The sequence below is a fragment of the Tenrec ecaudatus genome, chromosome X (assembly GCF_050624435.1).
Source record: "Tenrec ecaudatus isolate mTenEca1 chromosome X, mTenEca1.hap1, whole genome shotgun sequence".
Lineage (NCBI taxonomy): Eukaryota > Metazoa > Chordata > Mammalia > Afrosoricida > Tenrecidae > Tenrec > Tenrec ecaudatus.
Genome location: NC_134548.1, coordinates 149,581,648 through 149,595,754, shown reverse-complemented (window position 1 = coordinate 149,595,754; position 14,107 = coordinate 149,581,648). Strand labels below are relative to the sequence as shown.

Here is a 14,107-nt window from a genome sequence, read left to right as displayed (position 1 = left end):
GTCCGTTGGAATCCAACTCATAGCGAAGCAGAATAGAACTGCCCCCTGTGGGTTTCTGAGACCGTAACTCCTCATGGGAAGAGAAAGCCTCCTCATTCTCCCATGGACTGGCTGGTAGTTTCAAAGTGCTGACCTTGTGCTTAGAGGCCTGACTCACATAGCACCCACAAAGCCACTAGGGCTCCTACTTTTAGACATTCCGAGAGAGAAAGCCCCTGAAATTTTGTTACATTGACAGGATTTGACATCTCAGTTCAGGAAATCATACATGTTATGTATGCTTCTTTCCACTCATGTTTCTCTCATTAAACAGTTTTATTCGAAATCTTCCAGTACTTGGTTACCATCAGTATCTGGGTCACACCTTTAGTGGTCATCGAACAGGTTTCTAGGCACCCTTCAACATGTTCCTCAAGATGGTGACTTTTATTCAAGACAAGGTCAGCTATTTTGTCACGGCAATGACCTTGCGCTTGTCTGAGTGCGCTGGCTACCCTCCCAGTATCACCACTCACACCACTGGTCCTGAAGGAATCATCCTCCCTGGATTCCCTGTGTTTTTTCCAGTTCCTGTCTATATCAGTGTACATCCTCTGGTCTAGCCAGACTTGCAGGGTAGAATTCAGATTATGATAGCGGGGTGGGGGTTGGGAGGAAGCATTTAGGAATTAGAGGAAAATTGTATTTTTCATCAGTGCTATATCGCACCTTGACTGACTCATCTCCTCCCCTAGACCCCTCTGGGAGGGGATCGCCATTGGCCGACAAATGGGCTTTGGGTCTCCACTCTGCACTTCCCCCTTCATTCACTATGGTAAAAATTTTGTTCTAATGATGCCTTATACCTGGTCCCTTCGACACCTTGTGATCACACAGGCTTCCACCAATAGTTTCTTTAAACATCCCCCACCCCCAATCAGAGGGGTGGGCTGATGTGGGCTCAGATTTAGGTCATTTATACACAAACAAACAAAGCAGAACAATGCTTAGAAAATGTTCATTAGATGCCCTCTTGTGGTCAGTAGTGGAAAAAAACCGATCAGGTAGGCATTCACAGAGGCACGTCACAATTGGGACGATCTAAAACAGATTTCCTATGAGACATTTCTAACATATGAATAGAATAAGAGGCAGGGGGCAGGCGTGGGTGGTAAGGACACTAACAAGTGACTTTCAACCTGGTTTGGCTCTTTTTATTCTTTGTCAATAATGTTCAAAGAACTCTGGAGAAATTGAGCTCTTCAAATGCTGCGCATTGGGAAGCACATTATCTATAAAATGTTGAGTTTAAATACTAATACGTGAGATTACTACAAATCGCCACCTATCAAGTATTCATCCCCCAATATATAACCTCAGTCTTGCCTTTGAGCCAATTTACAGGTAATGGGGGGAGAGTCTAACAAGTTATATGTTAGCATGAAAGAACAGAGACAAATCTAGAATGGGAGACAACTTCTACAGTACCACTTAGTGGGTTCTTTAATAAGTAAGGGGAGAGGGAGTGTAGTGTGGAAATTGTACTATATTGAGAGACTTCAGACTCTGTACCTCTGTCCAGATTTAAACAAAGCAACTCCAAAAGAAAATTTTAAAGACAACTGGGGACAGGTGAAAGTAAATTGGATACGATACTAAGAAATTATTCATCTTGATGTGTGACAATTGGGTAGCTGATTATGTGAGAAGCACCCCCTTTTTAGGAGGTACATACTGAGAAATGTAGGGAAAGATGGGACTTTGCTTTCATGTACTTCAGGAACAAAACAGACAGCAAAAACAACTATGACAATAACTTGGTAATTGTTGATGGAAGGATTTGTCAGATGACTTGATTTTTGTGCATGTTTCAGATTGTGGATCATAGGAAGCTTTCTTTCCAAAGATGATTTCGTTGTTCAGTACACATTGGAGTCCTGTGGTGACACTGCCTTTTTGAGGACTGTTGGTCCCAGGCCCACCTTGAGAAACAGTCTGGCCACAAAGGTCACAGATCAACCAAGCAGGATTCCTACTTCCAGAGAACTCACATATTTTATGGTGGAAAACAGACAATGAAAATAAACACACATTTATCTGGTACTAAAATGTCATACAGACAGAAAAGCAGAATGATACAGAATTTCTAGTCCTCCTCCCTTTCAACTGGAAAAAGATGCAGCAAAGGCAGGCAAGGAAGGAAAGCCCATTCAGTGAATGAAAAGAACCCACTTCACTGAGAAATGAATAGGTTGTAAAGAGTTTATAACAGATTATTCATGGACTTTTGAAAGCCCCTTCCTGCTCTTCCCATCATCTGTCTCCAAGTTATCTGCACATGAACTCTCATTTGAAGTCAATACTCTTTAGGAAAATATAATCTGGTTACAAATATGAAAATTTTAAAAAGTTAAAGAAATTACTCAAGTTATCTTGGAACCAAGTGTGTATCTTCTTATTTACCGTTGATGACTCCAACATGGTTCTATAAATCATTGAAAATGAAAAATAAGCTAAAGATCTAAAAATGAAACTGGGAATACTCATACACTGAAATCCGATGTAACCAGAAAAATGGTTCAGGCATAGTAAGTGGGAAAAAACACCAGAAAACTGTGTATAAGTGCACAGTGTTGTTATATTATATCCATATGTACAGTTACTCAGAATACTGGAAGAAAATATCTGAAAATATTTAAAACTTTTATCTTTGGCAAGAGAATTCATGTTTTCTTGGTAAGCTTGGACTACTAACCCCAAGCTCAGTGGTTTAAACCCCTCTCAGTTGCTCAAGGGGAGACAGATGAGGCTGTCTGCTCCCGTGAAGATCTACAGCCTCAGAAACCCTAGATGGCAGTAGGTTTTTAAAATCGCAATTCTTAGCAGCAACATGGGGATCTTAAGTAATACTAAATAATACATGTGGCAGTCTGCTTTCATAAAGACTCATGAAAACCCTAGGGGGCAGTTCCACTCCATCCTAGAGGTTTCCACTAAGTTGAAATCTACATTATAGTTACCATTTTTGGGGAGATGAAAATGGGTATTATAATAAATATATAACTATAAAGTTAAATAGGGAAGATGGTCTAGAGATTTTGCTATGTATACAAAACTGTGTGTTGGCTTCATTCCTTGGCTGCTGCATAGTATTCCATTATATGCAGGTCTTACATTTATTTATCAAGTCTCCAGGTACATGCTCACGGTATTTCTTACTCTACATGAGAAAATCCTCTGTGGTTAAGTCTGTAGTTCTGTTCCCCTGGCAGTTGAACAGAAACTGGTAATGCCAACTGCCTTATGAAGCTAGATACCCCTGCTTGGAAGACGGTACCTACACTGGGAGAATGACGTATATGCTGTCAGGATGCCAAAGCACTGGGGAGTGGGACTGTGTCCCTTATGGGTAAACAGGAGAATCAGTCATGCCTACACACCCATTGTCACAGGAGCTGCAGGCTTCTACAGGTGAGGTTTTTAAGGCAGGATGAGCCACAGATGTTATGGTGCCTGAGTTCTACTGCTAACCTCGCTGGTGAAAGGGCTTCCAGTGAAGAGGACCATCTGATAGTGCCGAGCTGACCAGTTGTACTTCTTGTCCTGTATCCTTGACTGGTGCAACCTGAACACAGAGCTGAGTCTAAGATGTCCTAGTGGCCCTGCAGCAAAATGATCCTACACAGCCATCATGAACAATAAGCCGAAGAAATTCTGGCATCTTTACTTGGTATTCTGGTCTGCTTCCTTCCCCAAGATAATTTGCTAGATGTACTGTTTATGGCTTTGATCTCTAATGGCAAACTGCTCTTCAAAAAAGTTGCACTAATTTATATTCAAGCTTAGTATTGAATGAGAAGACCTACCTCCCGTTACCTAGCTAACATTAGAGAATGAGCATCTTCTTTTTGCATTTCCTTGAATACCACTAAAGTTAAACATCTTCTCATATGCTTACTATCCATGGCTATTCCTTTTGTTAGTTGTCTGCTCATGTCTTTTGTCAAATTTTCAAATGGATTGCATTTTCCTGGCTAGACGGTTTCTCTTGGTGGGCCTATGGTAAACATTCCTGATTTAAAATTATCTTTATGTAAAAAAAACACTACTGCATCTCAGCCTTCCTGGTAGGCATGGTCAAAGGTAGGGGGGAGGGCTGACTTATTCTAGAGGGCTGGAGTGAGTGGGTAACAAGACCTTGAGGATGTGAGAACAGTACCTACGGGGGGGGGGGCTGTCAGATTTTCAGCGGGAGGAGTTTTTAACATGCTCAAAAATAGAGAGAAAAAAAAACCCCTCTAAGTTTCCTTTTATGCTTATAAAAAGCCTTTAAGAATATAGGACTCAACGAATGTACAGATGTGCTTTAGACAATGGATGGATGTATGGATTGTGATAAGAGTTGTATGAGTCCCTAATCAAATGTTTAATAAAACAGAAAAAAGAATATAAGACTAGCTCCTGTATTTCCTAACCACACTTAAAGTCTTAGTCTTTCTTTTTTTAAATGTCTATAATTTTAATTCATCTATAGTTTATTTTGGGGTACAGTCTGTGGTAGGTTTTGAAGCTTTTCCTCTAAATGGGTGTCAATTGTAGGTTGTTGACTTGATTCCAACTCATAGTGACGTTGTATATAGGAGTGAGCAGAAGTGCCCCACAGCACGTCCGAGTCTGTCATCTTTACAGAAGCTGACTGCCACGTCAACTTACTAGTGGCCTTGAATTGCTAAACTTTCAGATAGCAAAGGTCGACAGCACAGTGCTTTAGCCACTGTGTCACCAGGGCTCCTTTGTACATAGTATAAACCCAAACGACCAAACCAGTTGCCTTTGAGTTGATTTGAACTCATAAAGACTCTATAGAACTGAGCAGAGCTGTCTTAAGAGGTTTCCAGGGTTTACATCCTTATGGAAGCAGTTTGCTTCAGCTTTCTCCCATGGAATGGCTGGTGGATTTGAATCTCTAATCATATGATTAGCAGCCATGTGCTTTACCACCACCAGAGCTGTTTGCGCTTTAATTTAAACCACTGAGTCAATTCTATTTAATAGTGACCCTGTGTAGGGTTTCTGAGGCTATAAATCTGTACAGGACCAGCCAGTCTGGTATATAAATACGTGTAATAAACAGTGAGTAACTGAACGCTACTGCAGGGGTAGGTAATCAGAGGAAAATGACAGCTGCAGTCCCATTTCTTACACAACATCCACAGTCTTCTACACAGTGCTACACAGCCCAAAGAATGGGGCTGAAGTCACCTAATGTCATCTGTTGCAAGGTTGGTTCTGATTAGCATGTTTAGGAGAGCTGTTTCTTACTTGTAAATTCCTCGGGACATGTTTTCAATGTACTTGGCTTTGTCTTGCACTCCACAGTGGTAATGGTAAGTCTTAACACAGGCTTTGATTTCACATCCAATAGTAGCACCAGGCTGACTGCAAAGTGTACATTTCTGTTTAGGGAAAGAGAAAGGAATAATAAGAACGTGTTTTATTTTCAAAGCTCATGCAATCTTATGTATTCTACTTGGGCATATTTCATCCAAGCATTCCACTCTACCACAACAAAACAGCTGTATTTTCCACTGGAAATAAAGGAGGGGCAGACCTATCAAACAATACTGCAATTTAAGCCAAATTTGATAACATTTCTAATCATCCTCTGGCCTTTACGTTATTTAGTATGTGTTCAACTGCCAGCTTGTTAGAAAAACTGCAGTACCCATTAGAGACCTGACACCTGAACATCAGTAAGATACTCACCAATACTGCCAAACACACAAAAGGGAACTGCATTCTTTATTACAGTGGATGGAACTCCTCCTCTCCCACTTCTGATTATATCCTTTTTCATTACAGGTATGACTATGCCAAATATTTAGAAAAGGTAACTGTGATCTCCCCGAGAGGGACTGCTACCCAGCAGGCAGAAGCGCAGAGCAACTTTAAAGCAGCCCGTTGATCTTTGTAGAACTCATTTCGGTCTAGATCTACCTTGGCTACAAACATGTTCAAAGCTAGGTTAAGCAGACTCCTTGATTGCAAAACTCGTACTACAGCCTTTTCTCCAGGACAGTGGGAGAAGGGGTATACTACACAACCTCTAAGATACCCTTTTTTCGGGGGGGGGGGGGGGAGAGAGTGATGGAGAAGTTTTATGGAGTCATTTCCTTTGGGAGCATACTTAGTGAAATGTTAGGCTAGTGTTTAATTAATCTTCATCAGTGCAGAGATAGTAATTAATAGATCAAGTGAACTAAATTGGCATGCTAGTCACCTCCAGGGACATAGCACACTAACACTGCGTTATGTATGCTCAAGTAATTGTTCCTTTATGTTGCTCATACTATAGGTTCTGTTATAGAGTTTCTTTTTTTTTTTTTTTGGAATTTGTGATTGCTAGTCTTTTCCTTCTTTCTTTTTTTACATTTTATTAGGGACTCATACAACTCTTATCACCATCCATACATATACATACATCAATTGTATAAAGCACATCCATACATTCCCTGCCCCAATCATTCTCAAAGCATTTGCTCTCCACTTAAGCCCTTTGCATCAGGTCCTCTTTTTTTTCCCCTCCCTCCCCGCTCCCCCCTCCCAATGTGTCCTTGGTAATTTATACATCGTTATTTTGTCATATCTTGCCCTATCCGGAGTCTCCCCCCACCCCTTCTCTGCCGTCCCTCTCCCAGGGAGGAGATCACACGTGGACCCCTGTAATCAGTTCCCCCTTTCCAACTCACTCACCCTCCACTCTCCCAGCATTGCCCCTCACACCCTTGGTCCTGAAGGTATCATCCACCCTGGATTCCCTGTGCCTCCAGCCCCCATATGCATCAGTGTACAACCTCTGCCCTATCCAGCCCTGCAAGGTAGAATTCGGATCATGGTAGTTGGGGGGAGTAGAGTTTCATTTTTAATCAAAATTATCAATGAACTGAACTGTATCTAGAACACCACCAATTTTCACAGTGCTAGCTTCTCAAGTATATTCAAATTCTTAATTGAGTTCTGACAGGCATTTTTCAAATGCACCTTGTAGTCCATCATTCCTCTAAAGTTTGTCAACACCTTCAGAAAGGGTTTTGCAAAAGGTCATCTCTAATGGATTCAAAAGACACCATTAAAGACTGAAGGGGCACTTCACTATGTAGCGAGGGGACTCATCACTGAACCCGAGGACAACACACGATGACAAAATAGAAGATAGTCTCTCCCACCTGCAAAGTCATCTGCGCCCCTCACAAGTTGAAATGTAATCTAATCATAAGACACAAATCAAAACTATGGGATATTCTACAGAGCAATTAACAAGTTTTCTTCAATAAGGCAACGGTAATCAAAAAATAAAACAAAAAGAGGGTTACGTGCCAAGATTACTTCAGAGATACATAACCACCAAATGTACTGTGTGGTCCCCGCTGTGATCTTGATTCACACAAGGCATCCTTACAAAGGCAGGTTTTGAGGCAGTTGGGAAAATACAAATACGCACGGGGAATTACATGATACTAAAGAAGTATCTTGATTTATACAGTGTAGTGACACTGGGATTAGGTAAGGAATGACTGAAGTTCTTATAGATGAAAACTGAGGTTTTCAGAGTAAAATAACAGGGAGTCCAAAATCTGCTTTAAAGCACTTCAAGAATAGTGATGACAAATGGCATAAATAAGGCACATGCAAATCATCTGGACAAGTCACACATCAAGGTGGGGGATTGATGAGGTCTACTGTGTTCTCAACTTAAATGCAACTGAAATGCTTTTGCAATATAAAAGACATTGTGTGATATTCATAAACTAGCCAGTGAGTCAGGGATACTCTTTGCTGGTAATACAACACTAAGGTACATTTTTATTAAGGAAACATTTAAGCTAGGATAAACATTTTAAGTGACAATACTTTACAAGTGCACTTTAACTAAACAGAAGGCTCCAGGAAGGCAGAGTAGAGGGAAGGTGAGGAAGAAAGGGGGAACAGATTACAAGGAACCTCAATATAACCTCCTCCCTGAGGGACGGACAGCGGAGAACTGGGGGAAGGGAGACTGGATGGTGTAAAATATGACAAAATAATAGCAATTTATAAATTATCAAGGGTTTATAGGGGAGGGGGAAGTGGGGAGGGAGGGGAAAATGAGGAGCTGATATTAAGGGCTCAAGTAGAAAGCAAATATTTTGACAATGATGATGACAACATATGTGCTTGACCCAATGGATGGATGTATGGATTGTGATAAGAGTTGTACAAGCCCCCAATAAAATACTTCAAAAAAAAAAGAAAGAAGGCTCTAGGAAAAAGAAAGAAAAAGATCCTTTCCTGTTACTTAGAACCGATAAATAAGTAATATGATAGTTTTCACTGCTATATCAGAATTATGTTTTCCTCAAGCAAACGTAAATCATTATTTAGTTACATTTCCCTTTTTAATATGGCTTCCCATAGACCTATTACAATATAAATGTGTCAATGTAAAAAATAAAATGAAGTTTAAGGCTTAAACAAATCAATCTAACACTTAGTGCGGTATGTCACATTCATGTTCTCATTGATTTAGCAATTTCCTTGAGTAGTAAAGCAACATAGAAAAAGGATCAAGGGGTAATAACCCTTTAATTATGGTGCCAAAGAAAACCATACTGTAACATATGGAGTTTCTAAAGACTGGGTAGATCTGAGATCTATTCTTCAATTTAAAGCAGAAAATCAAGAGGAATACTGCGTAACCTAAATAGAAAATTACAGACCATTCTTTTTCCTCGCTTAATCTCTTGAAGTACAGTTTTAATGTCAAAATCCCCAAATTCGGCTCTTGATGTTGTTGTGAGCTGCACAGTGCCTGAAGAAAACAACTGGAGAAGAAAAAAGCAGAAATGTTAACACTCAGAATTCCTGGGGAAAAAAAAGATTAAACAACATTGGAACTGAGGTGTTATATTATTTTAATTTCCTGAGGAAGAAGATTTTAAAAAATCATGTACCAACTCCAATATTTGAAAGCACCTATATGATTAAAATATAAACCAAAATTTGATATAAAACTACAATCGGCAATGTGCAAGCTCAGATTAAATACCTCTGGATTCTGACACTGAAGATTCTTAACTGTTGTACATTTCCAACAAGTTTTCAAAAGGGATCTTTTAAATCAGCAAATTTCAACCATAGATGCAGATCAAAATCCTCTGGGGATTTTATTTTCTCCAAATAGTCATGTCTGGGATCTATTTCATGTGGGGGCTTGGGTACATGTATTTTGGATAAAGTCCCCAAGGAAATCGCATCTGCCTCTCTAGTTAAGAATCGCTGATAAACATAATTTTAAAAACTCAATCAAAAAGGGATGAGTAATTCAGTACAATCTAATATAAAAAACCACTTAGGTGTGCCTACATATATCTGGCCTAGACCTAAGGATGCAAAGATAAACTTCATGTCCACATGGAATTTAAGAGTCTATTAGAAGAATCGGCTCAAAAGTAACTGCAACTCAGTGTGTGTATAAAAACATTTATAACCGAAAGATCCCTAATGTTACTGTTCCCCTTATAGGCCTATTTTTTTTTTTTTTGCTGAAAATTGAGCCATGGAGGTGAGTTTATTTCCAGACCTGTGGGGTAACAAAGGGCCATAGCTTCCGTCTGACCAATAAACCTGGTCTTTTTTTTTTTTTATAATCTTGACATTACCCCCTCTATTGAGGATCTTCTAAAGGGAACCCTTTCAGGGAAGTTGATCGTGATTGCTGAGCACCATTTAGTTCTTCTGATCTCAAGGTCATTAGTCCACTGGGCTAACTGTTTCCATGTGTTGTCATTATTCATCACTCTTTGTTCCAGGCAATGAGCTGCCTTAGATGGCCACTCCTGAATTCTTAAGATCTTACTTGCTACTGACCAGTCGTATGTATGTAGAACATTGTCTTTGTGGACTATGCTGTGCCTATTTGTTATGACGGAACTTCCAAAAGTTCATGAAAAAAATGGCATGAAAAGATAATAGAATTTCCCATAAAGTTTTTGAAGCCTGCTCCCTCCTCCTCGTAGTTGCTGCAAAGGTAAATACACATGCACAAATATCCTCTGACAAACCCATAGTATACGCTCATGCTCCCGTCTAAGATCCATTCAGCCTCCACGTGTATCCATGCAGCTCATCACAGACCACCAATCTGGCAGAATTGTGGATTTAACAGTATTTACCTCTGTTGTCTTTAACTCTCACACTCCTCCCAGAGTCTTCCCCTGCCTCCATCACTTTTTTGCTCTCTTAAGAGTAGACTGGCAATGGCTAGAATCCTAAGGACATGGATCACCAGGTCTTTCTTCTGTAGCTGGTCAGTGGATTCAAACCGCCAGCCTTTGGGTTAGTAGTCTATGCAGGGACCTCTACTAAAGCAGAAAGACAGGACTTCCCCAATGTGCCTTTTATTAAAATTTGGATCACAGGATATACGCTTCCTAATTCTTAAACACGAATGTAAAGAAAAGGGCTGTATTTGGCTACCTGCTGAATGACTTTCCCAAAGAACTTGGAAGTGCATACAAAGAACCATACTCACCATGCACTTGTAATGTGCAGCTGCCTTTTTGGCATTAAATATATGCAGTTTTCCTCTAGCTTCATTTTCCTCCTCACCTACATGACAGAATCCACATCTGGGCCTGGCATCACTAGGGCTGCTTCTGTGTGGAGACCTCTCTCTCTGTGAATGCAAAGAAAAATGTGACTCTTTAAAAACCTCCCCTAAAACAGGCCATTGGTCTCATTTAAACCATATCAAATAACGAACTTCAGTTTAAATTCAATATAATCTCGGTCCCATAGAAAAGAAAGAAGAAAGCATTCTTCGACTTACATAGGAACTACTTTCCGTTTCATCTGTTCCATGGGAGGATGTGGACCTGGTATCTTCAGACAGCCCTTTGAAATGAGTTTTCCTGGGTCTTCCTTTGCGACTTTTCTTTTTATTTTTAGGCGATGAAGGCTCTAGTTCATGCTCATTAAAGCTTTCTTCTAAATCAGCTGCTTGAAAATGTTTACAAAGCAGACAAAGCTTTATAGGGACCAACTTAAAAATGTGCACTTGTTTATGAATCCTTAGAATATACCTTTCTCCCTAGACTGAAATCACCTCCAGACATAAGCAAACTCAACTCCAACCCCACTACCACTGAGTGGATTCTGATTCAGAAACCTTAAATGACAGCTTCTGAGCAGCCCAGTATTTAAGCCACTGTGCCACAAAAAATGGTTCATGATGTTCAACATAGGAACCGCTCGCAGATACACAATAAAAAACAAATACATCAACAAGCTTTATTATAATCTTAATACTTTTTTAATTTTGTATTTCTATGGAGTTTTGTGGTTTTGCACATGTATATGAATGTGTATGAGTAATTCGGTCAACATTTTTAACCTAGTTTTTACAAGAGTTCTTGTTTTGTCCACGGTTTAATCTCATACATTAACTTGGAAAACTAAGATGAAAATAAAGTAGGGAAAAAATAGACTTTGGGGCCAGGGCGGGGGCCCCCCATCAGACTCCACCGGAAAACACTCCTAAAGGTCAACAGACCTTGAACTATTTACAGGCATTTCTTATTTTTTTGTCATCGATTTTTTGTTGTTCTTGCTTTATTTTGTTTTCTTTTGTTGCTTTGTTTTTATGCATATTATTATCTCTGCAGGTCTATCTAGATAAGATAGGCGGGATAAACAATCTGGAGGAGAAAACAATGGGGCCGACGGTTCTGGGGGCACATAAGAGAGGGGGAAGCAGCGGAAAGGAAGTGGGTATTAACAAACCCAGGGACAAGGGAACAATGAGTGATCCAAAATCGATGGCAAGGAGGGTGTAGGAGGCTTGGTAGGGCATGATCAAGGGCAATGTAACCGAGAGGAATTACTGAAACCCAAATGAAGGCTGACCATGATAGTGGGACAAGAGGAAAGTAAAAGGAAATAAAGGAAAAAGCTAGGAGGCAAAGGACACGTATAGAGGTCTAGACATAGGCATGTACATATGTAAATATATTTATATATGATGATAGGGAAATAGATATATTTGCAAAAATTTGTAGGTTTAGTATTAAGGTCACAGATGGACATTGGGCCTCTACTCAAGTACACCCTCAATGCAAGAACACTTTGTTCTATTAAATTGGCATTTCATGATGTTTACCTTCCCGACATGATTGCTGAAGACAAAGTGGGTATATAAGCAAATGTGGGGAAGAAAGCTGATGGTGCCCAGCTATCAAAAGATGAAGTACCTGGCATCTTAAAGGCTTGAAGGTAAACAGGTGGCCATCTAGCTGAGAAGCAATAAAGCCTACATGAAAGAAACACACCAGCCTGTGTGATCACAATGTGTCTAAGTGATCAGGTATCAGGCATCAAAGAACAAAAAAACATATCATTGTGAATGAGGAGGAGTGCCTAGTGGGAGACCCAAAGCCCATCTGTAGGCAACTGAACACCCCCTTACAGAAGGGTCACGGGGAGGAGACGAGCCAGTCAGGGTGAAGTTAAGCAATGATGAAACATACAAATTTCCTCTATTTCTTTAATGCTTCCTCCCCTCCTCTATCATGATCCCAATTATACTTTACAAATACAGCTAGACCAGAGGATATACATTGGTTCAGATAAGAAATGGAAACATGGAATCCAGGACAGATAAACCCCTCAGGACCAGTAACGAGAGTAGCGATACCAGGAGGGGAAGGGGAAGGTAGGGTAGAAAGGGGGAACCGATCACAAGGATCTACATATAAGCCCCTCCCTGGGGATAGACAACAGAAAAGTAGGTGAGGGGAGACATTGGACAGTGTAAGACATGAAAAATAATAATAATTTATAAATTATCAAGGCTTCGTGAGGGAGGGAAGTAGGAAGGGAGGGGCAAAATAAAGAGCTGATACCAAAGGCTCAAGTAGAAAGAAAATGTTTTGAAAATGATGATGGCAACAAATGTACACATGTACTTGACACAATGGATGGATGTATAGAAGAGTTGTACAAGCCCCCAATAAAATGATTTTTAAAAAAGAAAAAATAAGGTAGGGTATCTAGCTTATCTGTAGTGTTTATTATAGTAGGCACTAGCAATATCTGGCCAGTAGCAACATTTACGCCAAAAATGATTCAATAAAATTAAACCTCAGTTTCTCAGTTGCATTAAGCACATCTCAGGTGCATATTAGGCACATGTGATTAGCGGCAAGTGCGCTACACAACATAGATCATGCATCTCACTGGAGAAAGTTCTACTGGATAGTGCTGTTCACACCATCATGGAAAATGAAGGAGCAAATTCTACAAGAGATCTACAAAGGAAATACCAACTGATAAGGCAATTAAATATCAAGTACAAAAGGAATTTCCAACCTAAGCAGATGAGTTTTGTTATTGTGTTACACATGTATTGGATTAACTCATTCATGCATAGGCACTTTAGGACTGCATTATTCAATAAATTGAAACAATGACTACTGTTAATGGAAAGGTGTCATTCACTACCAATGTTTTATTTATTTTTTTAAAAATCATTTTATTAGGGGCTCATACAATTCTTATCACAATACATACATACATCAATTTGTCAAGCACATTTATACATTCATTGCCCTCATCATTCTCACATTTGCTCTCCACTTAAGCCCCTGGCATCAGCTCATTTTTCCCCCTCCCTCCCCACTTCCCCATCTCCATCATGAACCTTTGATAATTTATAAATTATTATTTTTGTCATATCTTACACTGTCCGATGTCTCCCTTCACCCACTTTTCTGTTGTCAGTCCCCCAGCGGGGGGAGGTGGTTATATGTAGATCCTTGTAATCAGTTCTCCCTTTCTACCCCACCTTCCTCCCACCCTCCTGGTATCGCCATTCTCACCACTGGTCCTGAAGGGACCATCCGCCCTGGATTCCCTGTGTTTCCAGTTCCGCTCTGTACCACTGTACATCCTCTGGTCTAGCCAGATTTGTAAGGTCGAAATGGGATCATGATAATGGGAGTGGGGTGAGGGAAGCATTTAGGAACTAGAGGAAAGTTGTATGTTTCATCGTTGCTATATCACACCCTGACTGGCTTGTCTCCTCCCTGAGACC

At 40.2% G+C, this 14,107-nt stretch overlaps 1 protein-coding gene across 4 annotated transcripts in view; it reads right to left on the bottom strand.

Annotated features, from left to right (window-relative positions):
* The window catches only part of PHF6 (PHD finger protein 6), an 80,860-nt gene that overhangs the window by 41,110 nt on the left and 25,643 nt on the right, over positions 1-14,107 (bottom strand). For 3 of the 4 annotated variants that reach the window (XM_075539590.1, XM_075539588.1, XM_075539587.1), the window contains exons 6-9: positions 10,847-11,016; positions 10,550-10,693; positions 8,736-8,840; positions 5,302-5,435 (exon numbers count right to left, since the gene is read on the bottom strand). In XM_075539590.1, coding sequence (XP_075395705.1) covers positions 5,302-5,435; positions 8,736-8,840; positions 10,550-10,693; positions 10,847-11,016 — 553 coding nt within the window. The remainder of the gene's footprint in view (positions 1-5,301; positions 5,436-8,735; positions 8,841-10,549; positions 10,694-10,846; positions 11,017-14,107) is intronic. The other variant, XM_075539589.1, reaches the window with a different exon arrangement.